Source organism: Kogia breviceps, chromosome 2 (assembly GCF_026419965.1).
Source record: "Kogia breviceps isolate mKogBre1 chromosome 2, mKogBre1 haplotype 1, whole genome shotgun sequence".
In the NCBI taxonomy this organism is placed as follows: Eukaryota; Metazoa; Chordata; class Mammalia; order Artiodactyla; family Physeteridae; genus Kogia; species Kogia breviceps.
In genome coordinates this window covers 78,097,640-78,112,620 of record NC_081311.1, presented here as the reverse complement: position 1 = coordinate 78,112,620, position 14,981 = coordinate 78,097,640, and the positions used below count along the sequence as shown (strand labels likewise).

Sequence of the window (14,981 nt, the reverse complement as noted above, 5' to 3'; positions counted from 1 at the left end):
TCACAGTGATGAATCCACTGTTTATGTTATTTTAAAAAATTTGAATATTTCATTTAATTATTGTGTTTTCCAAAACAACTAACTTGAAAATTCTGAAGACTAACATAAAGTTCAGAGGGGGGAAAAACTCTGTTCCTTTTCATTTAAGTGAGTTTGGGTCTTGGTTAAAGTACTGGAATTTATATATCAGGTTGTACTTCTGACAGTATATAAAGGAGTACTCGATAAAGTCTTAAAGTTATGCTAATGAAGGATGTAAAATATGTTCCTTTATCCACAAAAAGGTTGTCTACAGAGCTTGTGTCTCCTAACAAGTAAGAACTGAAGGTTGGTTCTTAGGAGCTAGAGGGGTGGTCATATAGTAGTGATCCAGATCTAAAACCCCCATGGATGCCCCATACAAGTGGACTTGAGCACCTGCCCACTTGCGAAGGGAAGATATGAACCAGACAGGCAGCGCAGGAATTGAAGAGCACACCGCTAGTGGATCAGGTCAAGGAAGTCCAGTCAACTTAACAAGGGTGGCTGTGGGGCTTCTGTGTTCAAGATGGCAGAGTAAGGACAGCCTTGACCTTGAGAACCGAGGGTTCAAGGTGGGGACCAAATACCAACTGGCCCTTTCATTTCTCCTGGGAGCTAAACCTGTCGTCGTCCCTTTCCAGACTGCTTGGGCCACTGCCTTTGGTTTAACCAAACTATTGTGTTTATTATTGCCATTTATACAGATGACAGTTTTGAAAAAAAAAGAAAATGAAGGTACTCAAAGCGTGTGCTTCACATGCTTCATATTTGAAATATAGTACTGTTAAATAGATTAAGTTCTGATTTGGGCATATTTTACATCATATTCTCTTAAGTATCCTGGAGATAGAAGCTGTAAAAGCGTATTTTACCTTGTTATCATGTATGCACACAGTTCTAACTAAATCACATTTTGTTTTAATCTGTTTGAACAAATATTGAGCACAAACTGAGGACTAGGTGATAGGAATACAAAGATAATAAGATCCAATTCTACTCCTAAAGACTCACAATTTGGTGTTAGAGACAGTCTAGTTAAACCTACCACGACAATAAGATTTAGGCTAGTGGTATGTACAAAATGCTCAGAGTGCAGAGAATAGAATGATGTCTTTTTTTTTTTGTCCTGTAAGTTGTATGAAATAAGGAAATTATTACATAATGGAAATGACTTTAAGCTCTGCCAGGAAAAATAAAATAGATTCTCACACTGCCCTTCATAGCAAAAATTATGTGCTCTAATCTAAAATTGTATATGTTGAACGAGAACATGCCCTTTGAAACAATAACGGTGCCGATTCTGTGGTCCATCAATAATGGGTAGAAATGGTAGGAGGCAGACAAGAAAAAAAGACCTATTAGCCAGAAAACCTGGGCCTATATAACATGCTGGAGCACAGCCCAGAGAGGGCAAGGGAGGGGCTGCAACAGAAAGGAGGGGTACTCCGTTCTTTTGTTGCTGTCTTTGCCATACCTTTTCCTGCCACTGCTGTCAGAGCAAGTAAGGCAGACTGCTGAGTATGTCTCTGCCTGTCTCATCTCTAGAATTTTTCAAAAATACCAGAAAAGGGAGAGAAGCAAAGGTTCATACCACAGTTTTAGCCATGCTCACCTGAAGCCTAAAATAACTTATAGATTTCATACTTTTGCAAGCACCTCTGAAAAAAAAAAAGCAGTAACTGATGATGAAACATAACAAACTCCAAAATGGTACTGGATCATGTCAGATTTAAAATGTTACGTGAAATTTAAGAAACTGATTCTAAAACATCGGACGTGATTACAGACTCTGTAAATTATAATGCACAAGCTATAACCAATCCATCTTCAGAAAAGGATTACCTTGTTTTAACCCCAGGAAAATCATAATTATGTTTATCTGAATTTCAATAAACTTTTCTCAGGATGGCTTAAAAAAAAACAAAATTGTGTATGTTGTATATATTTCTGCTCTTCCTTACACCCCGCTTAGCTCCTAGTGCAGTTTTCAGTTCCCATTAAGCCCTCAATAGATACTATTAATTGATACCCATATAATCATCTCTTAAGTCTTAATGTTTTTCAGAGTGACATGTGTGACATATGACATATATTATTAAATTTCCTACATCATTTCAAAATATTAGGAGGTGCTTATGCCAGATGTACAGATTAAGAGGGACAGCTCTAGAGGTAGACCACTGGGGCTTCAATCCTGGGACCACCACTTTCTAGAAATAAACTACTGGGCACATTACTCAATCTGTTTACCTCAGTAAATGGTAACGCTTATTATTACCATTATTATTTATATATTTTTAATGCCAGAGAGCATTTCTTCAAAGGTAAATAAAAGAGGGTGTTTGAGTTTGTAGTACTTTGGCCTTTGAGTAGTTTAAAAAAAAAAGAAAAAAAGAAAGAATATTTCTGTATTTCTATCAGTATCAGAAACAGAGAGCAACATACGCCACAAATATATTTATAATCCTTGCCATGATTTTCACACAAACATTGTTTAAGCATAATCCAACATCATTTGAAATGTTAAAATAGCTTGTCATTTCTTAATTACTAACCTAACAGTAGTATCATCTTTTTCAGTTATCATCTTTTCTCCTCTCCATTACTCATTTCCCGTGTGACTATAGAGATGTTTGCTATTATGTAATAGACACACTCTTGAATAAATTAAGGCACACTTTGGTGGCATCACTTTATAGTAAGGACTGCAATTGGGTGAATTGAGATCACTTGTTGACATGATTCTGGAGCTGATATTCTTAGCTTCCTTCCACTGGGGCTCAGCACTCCGTCTGTGAGGCAGAAGTGGCCTGTGTTTAACTCAGCAAGATCTGGCACAGCCTGTCTGGGTTGAAATCCTGGCCTCACCGTGGAGTAGATGGCTTTTTTGTGAGCTCAGGCAAACTGCTTAAGCTCTCTGTGCTGCAGTTTTCTCCTTTTTAAAATGAAACAGAAGAGAGCATCTAATTTAAAAGATTGTTGTGAGAATTACATGTCGTGGTGCTTATAAATCACTTAAAGGAGTGACAGGCATATATTTATTTCAATGTTAGACCTAATTATGATCATTATTATTTTTACGTGGATCAATAACATTGTTAATGTCTTTTGTCTACCGTGAACACTACATGAATCATGATTTCAGGAAATTTGCCACTCAATTAGGGTTTTTTAATGTGCATATTAAGATAATATATGGACAATGACAAAACCAATAACTTGATAGGATATAGAATAGAGTGTATACTTATATGTAGAATCTAATATATATGACACAAATAAATTTATCTACGAAACAGAAACAGATACACAGACATAGAGAACAGACTTGTTGCCAGCAGGGAGGGATGGATTGGGAGTTTGGGATTAGCAAATGCAAACTGTTACATATAGGATGGATCAGTGACAAGGTCCTACTGTATAGCACAGGGAACCATATTCAATATCCTGTGATAAACCATAATGGAAAGAGTATGAAAAAGGATATATATATATATATATATATATATATATATATATATATGGATATATATATATGGATGTATATATATATGTAACTGAATCACTTTGCTGTACAGCAGAAATTAACAACATTGTAAATCAACTATACTTCAATAAAATAAAAAAAAAGAATAGAGTATATAGATGCTGATATAATTATCAGTGAGGAGATGCTGAGTAGAGCAGCTAAACTGGTGGATTTTGACTTCTTGGTCGTCACTCAAGTCAGCAGAAAAGGAGGACATTTCTGACAATTTCAGTCATATTCCACAGGTTCTCAGTGATTACTTATTTACCTCCCAATTTTAATTTCTTGTACCTGGTTTTTATTACACATGTAGGGTATAAATTATTTAAACAAATTTAAAAAATAAGTTTATAACCCGAGAAGGAGAGGAAGATGGGAATGAAATGTGGAAAGTGTTACCTATCTTGAACTAAAATACAGGCTAGGATAGAGGAATGATTCATTCATTCTTTTAACAGTTATTTACTGAGCACCTGCTATGTTCCATGTACTATCCTAAGCTCTTCAAATAGGTCCATGAACAAAATAGACAAAAACATCCTAAGCTCTTCAAATAGGTCCATGAACAAAATAGACAAAAACCTCTGCTCTCATGGAGCTTACACGTTAATGGGGAAAGTAAATGATAGATATAAGTAAACTACATACTAAATCAAAATGTGATAAATATTATGGAAAGAGAAAACCTAGCATGGAAAGGCAGATTTCGAGTGCAGAGCAGGGGAGTTGGGTAGCCTTTGGGGATGAGTTGCTGTATGATATAGGGCTAATAGAGCAGATCTCATGGAGAAGATAAATTGAATAGAAGGGAGGGAGTTGGACCTATTTGGGGGACGGATGTTGCCCGTTGTGCATATGCTCTGAGATGGGCGTGTGGCCTGGCGTGTGTGAGGGAAGACGAGGAATCCAGTGCGATTGGAGCTTCTGAGTAACAAGGAGATGGGAAGAGAGGTCTCAGGGGCCAAATCAGGCAGGACATTGGGGGCCATCTTAAGAAAGTTGACAAGTGCTTTGGAGTCAGAATTACTTTATAAACTTGATTCTGCTGTTTACAATTTACATGATATGATGACTTAACATTATTTAATTCTTTTGATCCTCTTCCTTCTCATTTTAAAATGACAAAAATCAGTATCTCCTTTTCAGAATTGTTCTAAAGAAATGAGATAATCTATGGGCCTTGCACATAACCATTCACACGGTGGATGTTATTTGTTGTTATTATTATTGCTAAGAAGACTAGAGTTAATTAAATACAGAGATGGTATGTATCCCAGGTAACTTGAAATTATAGAAGACCTGGCCAGTCTTGTGATTTCTGTGGATGTAAAGGAGAGAAACAGGTTATGAAAAACATAAAAAGAATCTATGTCTGAATAAACAAATATCTACTTGCATTCTTTAAACCAGCCTCAATAACTTACTCTAAAGCTAAAAGGATATAAACTTCAGTTATATAAGGAACATGGTCTAAGAGGATATTAAATACTGAGAATTTTATTTCAGGAACAAATAAAGTTATCGATATCAACTCTGTTTGATTCATTTATTGAACAAAATTTGCGGAGTCTAATGCTTTTTTTAAAATTAGTTTTAAGACGCATGTTTGCCATATTTCAATATCTGTGAGATTGGTAATCATTTTATAATCCTGAAGGAGGTCTAATCACAGGGGTTTGCCATGGGTCTGTACTGGCCTACCAGGTGGGTAGCGTATGTGAGATGAGGTTAGTGCTGGGGGGTGGGTGGCAAGGAGAGAATATGCTTTTGATTTTAGATGTCGTGTTAGGCAGAATTCTGACTCCAGAGATGATCCCTAATCACTGTTGTCTGTAGAAAGGTTGATTTCCTGGGGCTTTGATGGTGCGATTATGTTTGCCCATGTGATCAAGGTTAATGATCTTGAGTTGGGGGAGATTCTACTGAATTATTGGTGGGTCCAGCGTAATCACAAAGATCCTTAAAAGTGGATACCCTTTCCTGGCTTTGGAAAGGAGACGTGACTACAGAAGGAAGGTCAGAGAGATGCAGTATAGCTGACTTGAAGATGGAGGAACAGGCCATGAGTCCAAAATGCGGGTGGCCTTCAGAAGCTGGGAAAGACAGGGAAAAGATGCTTTGATAAAACCTCTAGAAAGGAACACAGCCCTGTGGACACCTTGAATTTAGCTAATTGAGACCTGTTTCAGATTTCTCATAACTTTATGATGTTTTAAACCACTACATTTCTGGCAATGGCTTATTATAGCAGCGGTAGAAAATGAATACACGTATAGAATCCCAAATGGAGATGGCAATGAATCGTTGAAAATGTAAGTCTAGAGCAGAGGAGCATTGTTAGGCTGGATCAACTCATTTTTGGTTTAAAAAAACATGGTTGATAAATGAAATATTTAAAATAGATGTGGATAGGGACACCTAAATAAAGCATTTAGAATAAAGAAAGAAACAATTGAAGAGGGAACCCAGAAAGCCACAAGTATTTCGAGGTCATTTATGGAAGAGGAGAAAGAGGCAAAGAGATCGGAGAGGGAAGTGGAGAGCCAGGTTGGTGGTTTCGTGAAACGAGGGGGCTGGTTGAGTGGTGATTAGTCATGTCCAGCATAGAAGGACCAGTTTGATGGTAGCTGCAAAGAGGACTTTGAATTTGGCAACTTGGAAACTGGTTACATTAGAGAAGCCAGGGGTAGTAGAGTGCTGGGGAAAGAAATATACTGTGATATGTTGAAGGAAAGAGATGACAGTGAGAGAGAAGTGGGCCTGGAGTCAGACAGCCTGAGTTGGAATCCTGCCTGCTCAGAATTTTAGTTCTTTGACCTTGAGTGAGTTACTTAAGTTCTCTTAAGTCTCAATTTCCTTTCATGGGCATTTAAGGGAGAAAAAAACTGTGATTTTTATCCCACATTCTCTCATGGATGGTACCTAGCAGTGGCTCAGTACTGATACAGAAGCCAAGATTTAGTTAAAACTAACCAGTGAGTTGAGTGTAGCCCATGAGAACATGATTAATGGTAGCATATGATAGCCTCCCTTTAGTTCACAGGCACAGATCTGAGCTGTATTGTACCTGTCATTTAGCTTTTTGTTTATCCATGTCTGACAAGAGAGTATACACAGTTATGAAATATATCAAATATAATTTCAGATTTATAAGCATGAACCAGAGTTCGTTTCTGTGGCATACTTTCCCATAATATGCCGTTGGTGGAATGAGGTAAGCGCTCCTGACAGTAAGTGAAACCCTCTTGCAGTTGATGGGAAGATAGGTTTCATTCTTGTCTTTTTAAATGAAGTATAGTTGATTTATGTTGTGTTAATTTCTGCTGTACAGCAAAGCGATTCAGTTATACATATATATACATTGTTTTTATATGCTTTTCCATTATGGTTTATCACAGGATATAGTTCCCTGTGCTATACAGTAGGACCTTGTTGTTTATCCATTCTGTATATGATAGTTTGCATCTGCTAATCCCAAGCTCCCACTCCATTCAACCCTCTCCCGCTTGGCAACCACAAGTCTGTTCTCTATCTCTGTGAGTGTGTTTCTGTTTCGTAGATAGGTTCATTTGTGTCATATTTTAGATTCCACGTATTACTGATATCATATGGTATTTGTCTTTCTCTTTCTGAATTACCTTACTTAGTATGATCATCTCTTTGTCTTTTTGTTTTGTAGATTTCATTCTTAAAATGTCAAAATTTAAATATTAAGGAAACCCTCTGGTGATTGAGAGTGTCGTTACAAATCACTGAGTACTATATGATGCACTTTTAATAGTAAAAAGTTGGCTTTATTTTATCTTACTATTTGGCCCATAAAGACATTTATAAATACTGACCTCTTTGATTAACTACCGTTTGTGTGAGGAAAAGAAAATTTCATTGCAGCCAATTAGAATTTGTAAGAAACTCAAGAATTCAATTATCCTTTGATTCCGGTAATATTTTAGAATCTTAGACTCACTACGTAATTTGTTGAATTCTGATCGTTAGCTTTACAGATTGGCAATCCCTAAGATATTGGGATGTATTATTCAATCATAATTACTTGTCAGCACCCAAATATAATTTAATCTGCTAGATATGTTTGCAAAATCAATTTGTGTAGCTACTTGCCAGTTTTAGCTGAGGAAACGTTACATTTGGAATTTTCTTTGCTGTATATTTCCAAAGTGTCTCTTAAATCTCTCTCTATGGTTTTTTTTTAATGAGATGCTATTTATTTTTGCAAATTATCTAGGTTTCTGTAGATGCCGCCCATGGTTATAGCCCCCGAGCCATTGACATGAGCAATGTTACACTATCCAGAGATCTGCATGTAAGTACTTTTTTTTTTTTTTTGTGGTACGCGGGCCTCTCACTGTTGCGGCCTCTTCCACTGCGGAGCACAGGCTCCGGACGCACAGGCCCAGCGGCCATGGCCCACGGGCCCAGCCGCTCCGCGGCATGCGGGATCCTCCTGAACCGGGGCACGAACCCGCGTCCCCTGCACCAGCAGGCGGACCCTCAACCACTGCGCCACCAGGGAAGCCCTGCATGTAAGTACTTTAAAAAATATTCTGCAAATTTCATTTTTAAAAAGCATACTATAACACTTCCTGCATGTATTTTACAGCATGAATTATTTGAATGTAGTGATCATATAGAAGGTCCATGGAATTTATAGATTATGTACCCTAAGCTTTTAATGCTGTAAAAGTTGATAGAACTTTTTCTAGAATAATATATTTTCTTTAAAGATCATATCTATGTAAAAGTCCTAATATGATAAATAGCTGCATGTGAGAAGAGACTAAATCAGTAGTTTATAATGCTCTGCTCAAGGATCATTTTAATTATTCATGAAAGAATATATAAGTTGTTTATCCAGGGAAACTGATGGCATTTTGCTTTCTCCAGCCATAGTTCTATCTGTCTCCTTTGTCACTAAGGAACCTACTTCGAATTGCCTGATTTGAGTGAAAAGATAAAGTTTGTTGCCATGGAACATAAGTTAACAGGTCAATATAATGATCAGACAATGATATTGGCATTGTTAGTATTATTCCAAGAGATATAAGTATATAAAGATTAAAAATCTATGGATTGTTAAATTGTTTGGCTTGCCCTTTGTCATTGCTCGGGTACGAATGTATTAACATGACATAGTAAACTTGAAAATCAAAAATGAAAGGAATCTTGGAGGTAATCTTGTCAAAACCCAAAGGCCACAGAGGCCAAGGCTCATCCAAGACCTCAGACTGACCTAGATTGGGACAAACATGGATCTAGACTGCTTGTCTGATGCTCTTTGCATTCAATGCTCATTCAGTAAGGTTTACATCATCTTTTAAAACTTCAGAAATTAAAATAAGAACTTGTAAATAAACATATTTTTAAGGTCCATAGCTAGTTTGAAGTTTCATTATTAAATTAACAAAACATGTATCTTTAAACGTTATAAAGAACAATGACCATTCCCATCACATCACCTCTGCTGGTTTGTAAATTCACAGATCATTAGAATCCTCTGAAATTCAGATTCTAAATAACAAAGCTGTGCTTAATTATCTTTTAGATGTGTTTTAGCACTAACACACTACAATTTATTAATTTAAAGTATGTTTTGATATTACATATTGGAAGGCAAAGTTATCTTTTTCTACTATCCTTTTAGAGTATAACTTATTTGCTAAATATTTTGTTCGTTTAAGGCTATGGCAGAAATGATGGCTGAAAACTACCATAATATATGGGCAAAGAAAAAGAAACTGGAACTGGAGTCCAAAGGTAGTATTTTCTAAAAATCCTTATAAAAAAAATCGGAGTTTGAGTACATGAACGTATGATAAGGATAAAATAGTCTTTTCAGCATAAGAGCTCATTACAGCTTTATTTTATTAGAATGGTTCAAATATGGCTGTAGTAGTTTCAAGGTGGAAATGCTATTTCCTGATTGCTCATGTATTTCCTCATATCTCAGAATTTTGATGGCTCTCTCTTGCCCATTTTAGCATGTAGATAACTATATTTCTCATCCTAATATCCGAGGTGTTCTATTAATTACGTAGACCTCCCTCACTGACTTCTATCCCCAACTTAAATATTTCTCTTATTTCATTTTATCTCCCATCCTCAGCCTCTTTGTTTTGTTCAGTCCAGTTATGTTATTGTCTCTTACATTCTTTTTTTCTAACATCTTTATTGGAGTATAATTGCTTTACATTGTTGTGTTAGTTTCTGCTGTATAACAAAGTGAATCAGCTATATGTATACATACGTCCCCATATCCCCTCCCTCTTGCGTCTCCCTCCCACCCTCATTATCCCACCCCTCTAGGTGGTCACAAAGCACCGAGCTGATCTCTCTGTGCCATGCAGCTGCTTCCCACTAGCTATCTATTTTACATTTGGTAGTGTATATATGTCAGTGCTACTCTCTCACTTTGTCCCAGCTTACACTTCCCCCTCCTCATGTCCTCAAGTCCATTCTCTACGTCTTTGTCTTTATTCCTGTCCTGCCCCTAGGTTCTTCAGAACCATTTTTTTTTTTTTTTAGATTCCATATATATGTGTTAGCATATGGCATTTCTTTTTCTCTTTCTGTCTTTTCATCTTGTTTATGGTTTCCTTTGCTGTGCAAAAGCTTTTAAGTTTCATTAGGTCCCATTTGTTTATTTTTGTTTTTATTTCCATTTCTGTAGGAGGTGGGTCAAAAAGGATCTTGCTGTGATTTATGTCATAGTGTTCTGTTCTGTTTTCCTCTAAGAGTTTTATACTGCCTGGCCTTATGTTTAGGTCTTTAATCCATTTTGAATTTATTTTTGTGTATGGTGTTAGGGAGTGTTCTAATTTCATCCTTTTACATGTAGCTGTCCAGTTTTCCCAACACCATTTATTGAAGAGGCTGTCTTTTCTCCATTGTATGCTCTTGCCTCTGTTAGCAAAGATAAGGTGACCATATGTGTGTGGGTTTATCTCTGGGTTTTCTATCCTGTACCATTGATCTATATTTCTGTTTTTGTGCCAGTACCATACTGTCTTGATGACTGTAGCTTTGTAATATAGTCTGAAGTCAGGGAGCCTGATTCCTCCAGCTCCATTTTTCTTTCTCAAGATTGCTTTGGCTGTTTGGGGTCCTTTGTGTTTCCATACAAATTGTGAAATTTTTTGTTCTAGTTGTGTGGAAGATGCCATTGGTAGTTTGATAGGGATTGCATTGAATCTGTAGATTGCTTTGGGTTGTATAGTCATTTTCACAATGTTGATTCTTCCAATCCACAAACATAGTATATCTCTCCATCTGTTTGTATCGTCTTTAATTTCTTTCATCAGTGTCTTATAGTTTTCTGCGTACAGGTCTTTTGTCTCTTAAGGTAGGATTATTCCTAGGTATTTTATTCCTTTTGTTGCAGTGGTAAATGGGAGTGTTTCCTTCATTTCTCTTTCAGATTTTTCATCACTAGCATATAGGAATGCAAGAGATTTCTGTGCATTAATTTTGTATCCTGCTACTCTGCATATTCATTGATTAGCTCTAGTAGTTTTCTGGTAGCATCTTTAGAATTCTCTATGTATAGTATCATGTCATCTGCAAACAGTGACAGTTTTACTTCTTCTTTTCCAATTTGGACTCCTTTTATTTCTTTTTCTACCCTGATTGCTGTGGCTAAAGCTTCCAAAACTATGTTGACTGAGGGCGGTGAGAGTGGGCAACCTTGTCTTGTTCCTGATCTTAGAGGAAATGGTTTCAGTTTTTCACCATTGAGAATGATGTTGGCTGTGGGTTTGTCAAATATGGCCTTTATTATGTTGAGGTAGGTTCCGTCTGTGCCTACTTCCTGGAGAGTTTTTATTATAAATGGGTGTTGAATTTTGTCAAAAGCATTTTCTGCATCTATTGAGATTATTATATGGTTTTTGTCCTTCAGTTAATACGGTGTATCACATTGATTTGTGTATAGTGAAGAATCCTTGCATTCCTGGGATAAACCCCACTTGATGATGGTGCATGAACCTTTTAATGTGTTGTTGGATTCTGTTTGCTACTATTTTGCTGAGGATTTTTACATCTGTGTTCATCAGAGATATTGGCCTGTAGTTTTCTTATTTTGTGACATCTTTGTCTGGTTTTGGTATCAGGGTGATGGTGGCCTCGTAGAATGAATTTGTGAGTGTTCCTCCCTCTGCTGTATTTTGCAAGAGTTTGAGAACGATAGGTGTTAGCTCTTCTCTAAATGTTTGATAGAATTCACCTGTGAAGCCATCTTGCCCTGGGCTTTTGTTTGTTGGAAGATTTTTAATCACAGTTTCAATTTCAGTGCTTGTGATTGGTCTGTTTATATTTTCTATTTCTTCCCGGTTCAGTCTCAGAAGGTTGTGCTTTCCTAAGAATTTGTCCATTTCTTCCAGGTTGTCCATTTTATTTGCATAGAGTTGCTTGTAGTAGTCTCTTAGGATGCTTTGTATTTCTGTGGTGTCTGTTGTAACTTCTCCTTTTTCATTTCTAATTCTCTTGATTTGAGTCTTCTCCCTTTTTTTCTTGATGAGTCTGGCTAATGGTTTATCAATTTTTTTTATCTTCTCATAGAACCAGCTTTCAGTTTTAATGATCTTTGCTATTGTTTCCATCATTTCTTTTTCATTTATTTCTGATCTGATCTTTATGACTTCTTTCCTTCTGCTAACTTTGGGGGTTTTTTTGTTCTTCTTTCTCTAATTGCTTTAGGTGTAAGTTTAGCTTGTTTATTAGAGACTTTTCTTGTACCTTGAGATAGGATTGTATTGCTGTAAACTTCCATCTTAGAACTGCTTTTGCTGCATCCCATAGGTTTTGGATCATCTTGTTTTCATTGTCATTTGTTTCTAGGTATTTTTTGATTTCCTCTTTGATTTCTTCAGTGATGTCTTGATTATTTAGTAGTGTATTGTTTAACTTCCATGTGTTTGTATTTTTACAGTTTTTTTCCTGTAATTGATATCTAGTCTCATAGCGTTGTGGTTGGAAAAGATACTTGATACGATTTCAATTTTCTTAAATTTACCAAGGCTTGATTTGTGACTCAAGATGTGATATATCCCGTAGAACGTTGCACGAGCCCTTGAAAAGAAAGTGTATTCTATTGTTTTTGGATGGAATGTCCTATAAATATCAGTTAAATCCATCTTGTTTAATGTATCTTTTAAAGCTCGTGTTTCCTTATTTATTTTCATTTTGGATGATCTGTCCATTGGTGAATGTGGGGTGTTACAGTCCCCTACTATGATTGTGTTACTGTTGATTTCCCCTTTTATGGCTGTTAGCATTTGCCTTATGTATTGAGGGGCTCCTATGTTTGGTGCATAAATATTTATAATTGTTATATCTTTTTCTTGGATTGATCCCTTGATCATTATGTAGTGTCCTTCTTTGTCTCTTGTAATAGTCTTTGACTTAAAGTCTGTTTTGTCTGATATGAGAATTGCTACTCCAGCTTTCCTTTGATTTCCATTTGCATGGAATATCTTTTTCCATTCCCTCCTTTTCAGCCTGTATGTGTCCCTAGGTCTGAAATGGGTCTCTTTTAGACAGCGTATGTACAGGTCTTTTTCGTGTGTCCATTCAGCCAGTCTTTGTCTTTTGGTTGGGGCATTTAATCCATTTACATTTAATGTAACTATTGATATGTATGTTCGTATTACCTTATTCTTAATTGTTTTGGGTTTGTTATTGTAGGTCTTTTCCTTCTCTTGTGTTTCCTGCCTAGAGAAGTTCCTTTAGCATTTCTTGTAAAGTTGGTTTGGTGGTGCTGAATTCTCTTAACTTCTGCTTATCTGTAAAGGTTTTAATTTCTCTGTCAAGTCTGAATGACATCCTTGCTGGGTAGAGTAATCTTGGTTGTAGGTTTTTCCCTTTCCTCACTTTAAATATATCCTTCCACTCCCTTCTGACTTGAAGGGTTTCTGCTGAAAGATCATCCATTAACCTTATGGGGCTTCCCTTGTATGTTATTTGTTGCTTTTCCCTTGCTGCTTTTAATATTTTTTCTTTGTATTTAATTTTTGATAGTTTGATTAATATGTGTCTCAGCATGTTTCTCTTTGGGTTTATCCTGTATGGGACTCTCTGTGCTTCCTGGACTTGAATGACTATTTCCTTTCCCATGTTAGGGAAGTTTTTGAGTATAATCTCTTCAAATATTTTCTCAGACTGTTTCTTTTTCTCTTCTTTTTCTGGGACCCTTATAAATCATATGTTGGTGTGTTTAATGTTGTCCCAGAAGTCTCTGAGACTGTCCTCAATTCTTTTCATTCTTTTTCTTTATTCTGCTCCCTGGCAGTTACTTCCACCATTTTATTTTCCAGCTCACTTATCCATTCTTCTGCCTCAGCTATTCTGTTATTGATTCCTTCTAGAGTATTTTTAATTTCAGTAATTGTGTTGTTCATCACCGTTTGTTTGCTCTTTAGTTTTTTTAGATCCTTGGTAAATGTTTCCTGTATTTTCTCCATTCTATTTCTGAGTTTTGGGATCATCTTTACTATCATTACTCTGAATTCTTTTTTAGGTAGGTTGCCTATTTTGTCTTCATTTATTTGGTCTTGTAGGTTTTTACATTGCTCCTTCGTCTGTAACATATTTTTCTTTTCGTTTCCGTGATGGGTGGTGCTGTATTCCTGTCTTACTGGTTGTTTGGCCTGAGACATCCAGCACTGTAGCTTGTAGGCAGTTAGATAGAGCCGGGTCTTGGTGCTGAGATGAGGACCTCCAGGAGGCCTCAGTCTGATTGATATTCCCTGGAGTCTGAGGTTCTCTGTTAGTCCAGCTGTTTGTACTCAGAGCTTCCACCACAGGAGCTTGGGCCCAACCTCCAGCCTGGGAACCAAGATCCCGCAAGATTTGTGGTGCAGTTAAAAAAGCAACAACAACAACAGAAAAGGAAGAAAAAAAAAGCAGTACAATATCAAAGAATAAAAAACAGAATAAAATTAGGAAGATAAAAAATATATTAGGAAAAGTAAAACTATAATCGAAACAACTGCAGCCAGGTAAAATAAAACTACAACAGAAAAAGACCAGGTGGTGGGGGGGGGTGGGTGGCAACACACCAAAAGGAGAGATCACTAACAAAGTATAAGGAATAAAATAAAGTTAGAAAAATAAAAGATTTATTACGAAAAATAAAAATATAAAAGAATCAACAACAGTGAATCAACCAGGTAAAGCAGAACCCCAATCCCCAATCTGAAAGAGGAAAAAAATCAAAAAGCCTTGGCTATAGGGATGGGGTTTAGGCGGTGGGTAGAACTTAGGCAGGGGCGGGGTTTTGGGTGGGCCGGGGCCTCTGTTTAGGACCTGCATGAAAGTGGAGAGACAGCACATGGAAAGGAGGGTCTCCAGAGCGTGCAAGCGTGCAGTTCCGGAGTTTAGAGGTAGGGCCCTGAGTGAGGGTGTGTGGGTGGAGTTTAGG

At 36.8% G+C, this 14,981-nt stretch overlaps 1 protein-coding gene across 7 annotated transcripts in view; it reads left to right on the top strand.

Moving 5' to 3' along the window:
- Positions 1–14,981, top strand: part of RYR2 (ryanodine receptor 2) — a 746,950-nt gene that overhangs the window by 569,901 nt on the left and 162,068 nt on the right. For 4 of the 7 annotated variants that reach the window (XM_067025660.1, XM_067025658.1, XM_067025657.1 and 1 more), the window contains exons 52-54: positions 6,696–6,764; positions 7,794–7,871; positions 9,247–9,322. In XM_067025660.1, coding sequence (XP_066881761.1) covers positions 6,696–6,764; positions 7,794–7,871; positions 9,247–9,322 — 223 coding nt within the window. The remainder of the gene's footprint in view (positions 1–6,695; positions 6,765–7,793; positions 7,872–9,246; positions 9,323–14,981) is intronic. The other 3 variants (XM_067025663.1, XM_067025662.1, XM_067025661.1) reach the window with 1 other exon arrangement.